The sequence below is a fragment of the Eublepharis macularius genome, chromosome 13 (genome assembly GCF_028583425.1).
Source record: "Eublepharis macularius isolate TG4126 chromosome 13, MPM_Emac_v1.0, whole genome shotgun sequence".
NCBI classification, from domain to species: domain Eukaryota; kingdom Metazoa; phylum Chordata; class Lepidosauria; order Squamata; family Eublepharidae; genus Eublepharis; species Eublepharis macularius.
In genome coordinates this window covers 57,954,575-57,964,373 of record NC_072802.1, presented here as the reverse complement: position 1 = coordinate 57,964,373, position 9,799 = coordinate 57,954,575, and the positions used below count along the sequence as shown (strand labels likewise).

Sequence of the window (9,799 nt, the reverse complement as noted above, 5' to 3'; positions counted from 1 at the left end):
CGGTAGCAGCATGGCTACTCACCTAAAAATCCCTACGGTGTTGTGTTTTCCATCAAGGGGAGTTAAACAGCAAAAATGGGACAGGGGAGCAGTTACCATGACCCCCTGTGCCATAGTCCGAGTATGAATTGGGGCCACGCATGGCTGCAGTTTCAAGTTAAATGCAAAGTGAGGGATCCATTCATGTGTTGTCAACGGTCACGGATAGTTTCTCCCTTATTGACAAATAGATCCTAGTGTTGCCTGTCAGAACAGCCTTGTACGTAACATAAGGTCTGAGGCATGGAACTCCAACATCATGTGTAGTTCCAGCTTTTTTTGTCTGGCAGTACTCTTCTCAGCAGAAGAAGGCAATAGCAGACTGCCTCTGCTCCTCCCTTTGCCTTGAAAGCCCTTGTTGGGGCTAGCATGTCAGTTGCAACTTGACAGCACGTAAGCACGCACTCTTCTCGGCAATTCTTTCCTGTCCCCTTCTACAGATTTCTTAGAACTGCTCTGGCCTTTACTGCAGTGCCTTTTTATTCTGGGGAATGGTCTCCTTGCAAAAGTGAGGAAGGGAGAGACTTTGCAAGGCTGAGTGGTTATGGTTAAAGGCAACAGAAATAGTTTCTTATTTTGTTCCAGTTTGTTGTTTTGAAATTTTGGCACTGTGCTTTTATGATAATTTCAATAAATAACATTTGTCTGAAAGCTTCTTTACAGGGTGGAAACCATGTGGGGGCTATTGCAGGAGCTTAAAAGGTGGGTTTTAAATAGTTTGTTAATTAACAACTTTTATGGTGTTTTATATTATTGTTTTACTTCATAAGCCACCTTGATCAGGTTGATCAGAGGAGCTATAGAAATTTTCTAAATAAGAAACAAGTTATACAGTTTGCATTGGGGGAGTGTTTTAAGAGCATCTGTCACGGGTGCCCGGAAACCTTTCACCTGACTGAGCTTGCTGGCTAATTCTGCAGCCGCCAGCAAGGAACCTGACCAAAACCTCAGCAAACCCGCCAGCCCAGTAAACCAGACACCAAGCAAGACGCTGCTGCTGGAAAGAGTCTGCAGTCCAGCTGTTGAACATGCTCCCCGTCTGTGGCTGCAGCTGCCGATTTCATTGCCCAAGGAGAGGAGCCGTTTCCGCTGAGCTAACGTGGCCAAAAATAGGGTCGAGTCAGCACCGTTATTCTAGGCCAAGGGAGAATTTAGATTTTAAAATTCCTTCTCAATAGATGGCCAAAGAGAGGAAATGCTGGTCAGGGACTATTTACCGTCACCCGCGACAACGTTCAGAGGAGGGTCTTTGGAAGGAGGAAACCTTTCCATTTGTTCAGCGACTCTGACAGAAGTGTGATAATTTCTGGAGGAGATTCAGTCTAGGAATGAGCCTTCACTTTCTCAAGCTTTTTGTCTTCTGGATTCCTTCCTTAAAAGCAGCTTGTGGAGACCTCACTCCTCTTTTAGGTTCCCATGCATTGCCAAGCAAACAAAACCACTGTGCGTTTTTTCCTTGGTTATTGTCAGACGCTAGAGAATTGCAGTGCGCTCAGACCTGAGTGCTGATTAGACACTGTACAGAAAAGTAATTGCTGTATTTCCAGATAATTGCAAACTTGTTTCTTTCAGCAGTTGCCAGATGGAATACTTTAGAGGTAAGCAAGATTCTGCTGTGGAGGGTAGTAACCACAGACTACTTCTTACATAAGTGAGGGAATGATGGGCTAGGAGCACTGCAAGTAAATAGACAAGAGATAAATGGTAAAATATCCTAGCCAGAGTATAGATGTAAAGTGTAAACCTGGTAGTGCTGGCCTAGTAGCCAGAAATGAGCAGCAATGTGGCCGTACAGGATACTGTTTACTCAGTATCCTGAGCCCACATCTCACTTCCAACTCTGACATAAATGCACACCAGCAAAAACTTGTGAAAAAACTGCATTTACTTTCCCAAAGAACTTTTACCTTAAAACAAATCACTCAAAAGCACAGCTGACTGTCTGATAATCAGCACGGCTAGGTGGGTGTGACTAAGGATATTACCTTTTGCAGCCCTGCTATTTAAACTTGAGAATGTGTGTGTGTGCTGCCCTCAAGTCATAGCTGACTTATGGTGACCCCTAGCAGGGTTTTCATGGCAAGAGGCTATCAGAGGCGGCTCCATAGCCTGCCTCTGCAACCCTGGTCTTCATTGGAGGACACCCATCCAATTACTAACCAAGGCCAAACCTGCTCAGATTCTGAGACCTGCCGAGATCAGGCTCACCTGGGCTATCCAGGTCAGGGCAAACTTGAGAATACGTTTCAATTTTGTTTCTCGTGTGAAATTTCTTTTGGGGCCATTTTCTTTCCTCATGTTGAAGCTTTCCTGTTAAAATGAGCATGGTTTCTGTTACTTTTGTGTATATATAAGCAGGGTGCAAAATTGATGTTAAATTTGGATGACACAAATTAACTCATAATTGCAATGCCTCCCCTTGTCACTTCCTGGCTCGATATAGGAATTATTCCTCCCGGTGTAGGGGAGAATGTGTTCTCTGCTCCCTTATCAGACTGGCCACCTGAGCTAACTTTTGCTGGCTGGCTGCCCTCCTGTGCTGTGTAGGCCTGGCACCCTGCCAAACGTAGCATACCTTAGCTAGAAAGCTTTCTAGAATGACCCGCTTCCTGGTCTCTATTAATGAGTTAGTTCTTCTAACAACAAAACTTCAGTCCCTTCCAAGGATGTGGTAATGGGGACTGAGGGAGCCTTAATGAACTGAGAATTGAGAGGCTTCTGATAAAAGAGACACAACAAACCTCAACAGGTTCACCTGGGGCCATTTGGGGATTTGTCTGTTGCTTTTAAATTGTAATGTTTTGAATTATTATTTATTTACATTATTTAGAAAACAATTATTTATAAGCTGCCTTGACCCACAAGGAACGGTGGGATATAAATACTTAATAAATAGAAAGCAGGAAAAATTCAGAGTGTAAATGCCTGCTCCTGCCCTCCAATATCAACCCCGTCTTCTGACCTTGGGAGCAAGAGCTCTTTAGATTGCCGCCCTTGTCACAAACGAGTTGACTATTCCCAGTCACCTTTGTTCACTGGAGATGCCTGCAGCATGCCTCACCATCAGCATGAGCACCTGTGGCTTCAGAAGAGGCAACTTGAACATGCAGCCTAGTCTGAAAAAGCAAATGTGCCCAACAGCTGATGTATTTTGCCAGCCACACCTCATCCTTCGGAAGACAAGGTGCTGCTTTTCTTTAGAACCTACAGCCCCTAGCTGTTTGCTGTCTTCTTCAGCAGGACACTTAGCTTCAATCTGGTCTTTTGCAGAGGCTGATTATAGCTTGCTTGAGCAGCATCCGCATGCAGCAGTGCAGCTACTCTGCTGTGGGAAAGTGGCTTGTCTGTCTGGCATAGTGCACGTTCCCCACTGGCAGTCTGGTGGGAGTGAAGTGTTGTGCCCCGCTGATGGTCACACATACTGTGTATTGTAGTTCCCCTGCTCTCCCCATTTTAATAAAAATAAAGTTTCAGGACAATGTTTTTTGTGAATTTATTTACAACTTGACCGAGAATTACAAAATTTTAAGTTTTATTGCACTTCAGATTAGATTGTTTTACACTGCGGTTCACACTGTGGACTACCGTTTTTTCTAAGTTAAGGGAAAAGGGAGGGAGCAAAAAAGATAGAAAAGGAAACAACCTATGAAAATGGTGAGGAGCCAAACAGCCAATGTATTCCTTGTCAGTCTGAATTCAGTGGGAGTGGAGTTACACATGAAAAATACTCTCAACTGTACAAAAAAGTTGACGACTCAAGATAATATTTACAGAAGGGGACCAGCTCACACACCCTGGTGAAGAGGTTCTACAGAAAGGTCCTTCAGAGCTCATCATGCTTTGTGGAGTCCAAGCTGGGCTTAATGAAGACACCCTCCATTGCCTTCCAATAATTGTGCTGATTAGGAGAATGCATGCCATGGACTTCCCGCTGGCCTCGGATTGGGTGACCATATTGTTCGCCTGTTACTGAAAGGAACGCATCTGTTCCTATGTGCTTGAAGCGCACTGCATCATTCCGATCCCAGTAAGTCCCACTGCACTGCACTGTCCATACATCCAAGTCATCTCCTTCTCCGTCATCACCAAAGGCGCTTACTTCCTGTTAGAAGGAAGGGGAGGGGGAAGAACTTAAAGTGTGAGCCGTGAAGCACAGAGTTCAAACAATGCCTGCGCCAGGTGGCCTTAGATACTCTCTGCCTCTCAGCTCCTCATTTGAAACATGGAGTTTATACTATTGACCTATTAGGAAGGTAAGTTTAATATTACTAATACTCCTCGATTACCAAGACAACGTGTGAAGCACTGTGAACAGTCTCAGGTACTATCTAAATATTAAGAAAATGCATGTGCTAAAATGCATAATGCATTCAGTAGCAGCTGTTGGTGTCAACAGCAAGTGCAATGGAACAGGTTCATATTTGCAGAGCAAAACAAAGTTATCTCCTATTCTGCATCTTCTAACATACCCTTTATATGGTCTGGATAAAGGGGGGGGGCTATCATTTCTATGTCCCTATGAATGCAGCACAACTCATAACAATATTTTTTTAGTAAAACTTATTTTCAAATGCTTTAAACATATGTGACCATATTTCAAATCACTGTTACTTGCAATGCCATCCTAATTAGAGTTACCTCCTTCTAAATATACTGAATAGGCTTAGAGAGGTATAACTCTGCTTAGGATGGTAATGTTTGAGTGTCAAAAGGTGGTGTCTTACCATACTTATTGTATGTTCAGATTCTAAACTGTATTGATTCTAAATTGTATTTTGCTAAAATATCATTTAGCAAAAAAAGCACTCTGCATTTTAACTAGCTTGTAAACACACATATATTTACATACTGATGATCATACATTTCAGTACTCCTGACAAAAGAGGTAATCAATTTACCAGAGACATTTGAAATAATAGCTAAAACGCAAACTCTGGTTTTACCTGGTTATTGGAGAGTGGTGATGGGAAATGGTGAGTGTGCAAATTTTTCCCTGTATTCACATGAGTAAGGCGCACTGCTTGTCCACACTTCACTGGTGCTCCTCGCTGGCAGGACCCATCAATTTTGCCGCGGATCCGCCAGTAGCTATTAGCATCATCGGAAGCTTCAACACCAGTCACTGACTGCTGGCCACTTCCTGTTAAAAAAATAATTGCTAATATAGCATCTTTAAATATGCAAGGCACCTTACATCTCAAATGATATGGGAAGTATATTAAAGAGCTACTGACTACTTCAAGGCTATCCAGAGCAAGGAATGCAGTAACAGCCCTATAGAAAAGTTTGTGATAATCAGACTTCACAGATTCTGTACATGGCATGTTAACTCTATTATTTGTCCAATCATTCTAGAAGAAAAGAGTTGGAGGATTGGTTTTCTTAGTAGCTAATATTTAAATCTGGAGCAAATCTGAGGTCCCTGGATCAACACTTTTATTCTAATGCTATCTTACACAAGCCTTCCAGGTACAGCCATACAAGAAGAAAGGATGGTTTTCATTACCTGTGTTGAGAAAACTTCCTGCAGCAAAATTTTCCAGTCAATCTCCAGGCAGTCAGACAGAGCTGGCTGGAACTGGAAATCAGCCCGTGTTTCAGCATTTCTGGGGACAATGGAAGCCTCTACAGAGGTTTATGGACAGCGAGAACCATGGCTTCCTGGGTCATGCCGGGGGTATACAGATCAGCTATGCTGCCTCTTGTTTGAGCTTTCTCAAGAACTTGAGAAGGAATGGAACGGGAGAGAATGTGTACAGCAGGTCCCCTGACCATGGTGTCATTAGAGCATCCATCTGTTCCATCATATGGCAGTGGACTCAAGAGATACAATGTGGGAGCTTGCTGTTCTCAGCTGCTGTAAAGAGATCTATCATTGGCTGTCCAAATTTGTCAGCTGTTAAAACAGCTGGCTCTTTAGTGACTACTCAACACAGTCCAGATGACTGTAACTGAATCAGTCCACTTACACACTGTGAGAACATTTTACAGAGGCTAAATGAGTCTTGGCCCAAGACAGTAGAGCTGCTGCCTCCTAATAAAGGTTCCTGGACCTGATGCCCCTCTGATGGTTTATGTGGGCTTCTGCTGTTGCGTTGTCCATCCACACAAGGGCACCAAGATTGCCAATCTGATCCTCAAAATGGATGGATCAGTAGATCAGTCAGCTAGAAAGTGCTGTGGTCCAGTAGTTTTATCCTCTGAGAGGTCTCTGAGAGTATCCAAGTGCTCCTCAATCAGTATACAGTGGGTTTCCCAATCAGATGGGTTGGTGTCAGTTGTGAATTGTTGAGGAAGACTTAGATTGGTTTGCCTTGGAAGAGGAGTAACTTTACTATCCTCCATTTCACATCCCTTAGAAGGCAATGGGTCAAGGCTATTCTGTAACAAAGCTTGAGCGCTGTATGTAGGAGGGGGAGTAGGGTTCATAGAAGAAAACAGGAGTGGGCCCTAGCCCATGGAAATGTGTCGAACACTGAGATCCTTAATCCTTATATATGGGCAAGAAACATGAGGTCCATTGATCAAGATGGTCAATGCCGCCATGATCATCTTCCCCTTGCCCTTGCACTACACTAAGTCAATTCGCACAGGCAAATACATCTCCTTGGCTCTTCAGATAGTTTATCAAAAAACCATGGTCTTCCAGATGGTGGACCATTAGTGTGAGGTCTTCTAGGACCTTGATTTTGGTTAAGGAGGTCATTAAGTTAAGGTTAGATGTCCTTGGTCTAAAGATCTGTCACCAGCACCGCCACCATACATCTTATAAATACTCGGAAAGAAAAGCAGAGAGGAACAAAGCAGCCTGAGAGGTCAAGGAAAAAGAAAAACTGCTGAGCTCTCCAGAACCCCTGTGCTTGCAAGGTGGCATGAAGGGAAAAAAATGAAGGTGGCAGAAACTGCCTCCCCGCTGGAGATGGGAAAGGGCAACCTACTTCCTGCCTCCAAGGATCATAGGAAGAAGAGCACTCAAAAGAGTACCCTTTAGCCACGCTGACTAAAGGGAACTTCCACATTCAGAAGTGGTAAGCTCTGGATACGTGTTTCAGGAAGCAACTTAAAGGGAAGGCCTCAGCCTCTATGCCCTGTTGTCGGTTCTCCTATAGCAACTGGTTGGCCACCATGTCAGACAGGATGCTGGACCACTGGTCTGATCCAACAGGGCTTTTCTTAAATTTACAGGGATGCTGATATTTTTCTCCTTTTTAAAACTACAGCAGACATGCCTGTCAACAACTATTAACTAAGATAGCTAAAAACAGATCTTTCCATATAGAAGCAGTCTAGTTCTTAATACCAGACAGAGAAGGGAGGACCAACACTTTCATACCCTGTTGCAGAGACATCGTGCTGGTAACAAAGATACTGGCCTGGATAGCTGCATGTCACTGTACCATATTCAGCGGCAGTCTCGCTTTAAATATCACCAAGGAAGGTGAAAGTGGCCGGCAGCAATCATCACTGGGGCTGGCTACCATTTTCTTGTACAGATGCTGGACTCAGTTGGGCCCCCTCAGATTGAACCCAACGAGGCTTTCCGAATATAGATCAACTTCAAGCACAGAAATCGTTTCATTTCCGGCCTGGATGCCTCTGTGGGGTTGCCAACTTCCAGGTGCAGGATGGATACCTCCCGGAATTACAAGTGAATTACAAGTGAATTACAGGTCGCTGGAGAAAATGGCAGCTTTGGACGGGGGCTTCTATGGCATTAGTCCCTGTTCAGGTGGTCCCTCCCCAAACCCCTCCCTCTCGAACCTGCGCCCCAAATCTCCAGGAATTTCGCGACCCGGAGTTAGCAGGCCTATCCACCAGGGCGCTTCTCCCACCGCTCGATCACCGGCCTCCCCTTTGCTCCCCCGCCCGGCCCAGCCCAGCCTCCTCCTCACCGGATCCGTATTTGACCTCGTGCGAGTGGAGCCGCACGTTGTGCCGGGTGTTCAGCAGCTTCAGCACCGAGCCGCAAGTGACAGCGCCCGCCTCGCCCCCTTTCACCAGGCCCGAGGCGCACAGGAGGAGGAAGAACGGCGGCAGCAGCGACGGCGAAAGGCCACTCGGCGCCCGCATCTCCGCAGCCGTCGCGGCGACTGTCGCGCTGCCTCAGAACCCGCTTCCGCCACCGGCGCTCCTCAACAACCAATCAGCGGCCGCCAGCACCGCCCACGCGCTCCCCCTCGTCTCGGTTTACCTCAATCAACGGCTTCGGCTCGCGCCGGCACGAATCGTCATCTCATTGGCTGGCGCCGCTCGGCCCGGGGAACCAATCCGAAGTGGCGGCGTGGCGCCACGCGCCCTCCTTATTCGTTCTCCGCCTCGCCCTTTTTCTCCACGCTTGGGGGAAAAGGGGCTGGGCTGAAGAGAAATAGGAAGGATGACGTGTTCACAAACACACACACACACACACACACTTTTCTGAGTATGCGCGAGCCCTGCCCCTCAAAGGACCGTCATCGGAGAGAATTTGGCAGTTAATGATTCTAAAATCGGAGGTTCGAGTCTCACTGTCCTCAGTTTGGAGTATTTGCTGTATAAGGCTAATACTGTAGGCAACCGTGTTGGGGAACGTTAAACGGTTTTTAGAATTCCGAACGCCGCAGTCCCCATGTTAATTTTACTTTCTATGGCAGTGCTATCATTATATATCATAAAATGAACAGTGAATTGTTCAGGATAACGTGTCACGTCAACGATTCAGCGTATCGTGAATAAATGGGAGAAAGATTCGTCTCAAAAATCGTATTTTAAAAATGTTTTAACAAACATTCATGTTGTCAACCACCTCAGGCAGGCTTGCCATCCTCCAGATGGGGCCTGAAAGTTCTGGAATTACAACAAACTGCAAAGATAAGTTCCTCGGTAGAAAACTGGACTGTATGGCATCACATTCTCACTGAACTCCCTCCCCTAACTATGCAGGCTCAGTTTGTCCCCAAGCACCACTCCCAAATCTCCAGGAATGTCCCAAGCCAGAGTTGGCAACCCTAGCCACCAGGCTTTTCTATGTTAGAAAGGTTGGGTATCGATCTAAATATTATATTGTTAGCCTGCTCTTCCCTCAAGGGCAACGTGATTCTCTGTTCTCCCATTTTAACCTCACAACAAACCCTATGAGGTAGGTTAGGCTGAAAGTGAGTGACTGCCCCAACTAGATAATCCAAAGAATATCTTGGCTGAACGGGAATTTAGAACCCAGATCTTAGGCTAAGGCTTAGCTCAATACATCAAAAACTTTTCAGCAATGGTTTGAAGGACATTTGCATGTCTGAAATAGACCCTCAGCCTGGAGTGCCATGTCTTGGAGGATTGCAGGGGTTTACCTTTACACCAAATGTGCTCTAGAATCTCTTGATGTAGCTGGAGAGAAGGCAGTTGCATCCTTCCTACCCATTCTCTCCCTTGTGTCCCTTATTAGCCTCATCTCTCTTCAGCTGTGGTAAGCAAGCACATTATACAGCAGATTATAGAGGAGGGAAGGCCAGGAGTGGACTGGGAACTGAAAACATCCTTGGAGCACACACACCCCTGCCTCACAAATGGAAGCACTGCAGGAGAAGGCAATTTGTGGGCGGATACGAACTGCCATGGCTGATGCAGGGTCTTGGCCAATTGGCCTCTGAGGCTCAGGCACAGCTGCAGAGGCTTGGCTCTGCTTGCTCCAGGTCAGCAGCAACCCTCTACAGCAATAGCCCTGCAGGAATTTTTCCTGTAAGTTCATTGGCCACTCCACTCCAGGGAAGGCTGTAGGAGGCAGGGGACT

General features: G+C 45.8%; 1 protein-coding gene across 1 annotated transcript; it reads right to left on the bottom strand.

The window, feature by feature from the left end:
* Positions 1-3,518: 3,518 nt before the first annotated feature.
* On the bottom strand, positions 3,519-8,147 carry SDF2L1 (stromal cell derived factor 2 like 1). The gene is made up of 3 exons (XM_054996455.1): positions 7,932-8,147; positions 4,983-5,179; positions 3,519-4,141 (listed from the first exon to the last, which is right to left on the bottom strand). Exons 1-3 carry the CDS (start codon positions 8,107-8,109, stop codon positions 3,863-3,865), a joined length of 654 nt encoding a protein of 217 aa, XP_054852430.1. The 5' UTR covers positions 8,110-8,147; the 3' UTR covers positions 3,519-3,862.
* Positions 8,148-9,799: the final 1,652 nt, after the last annotated feature.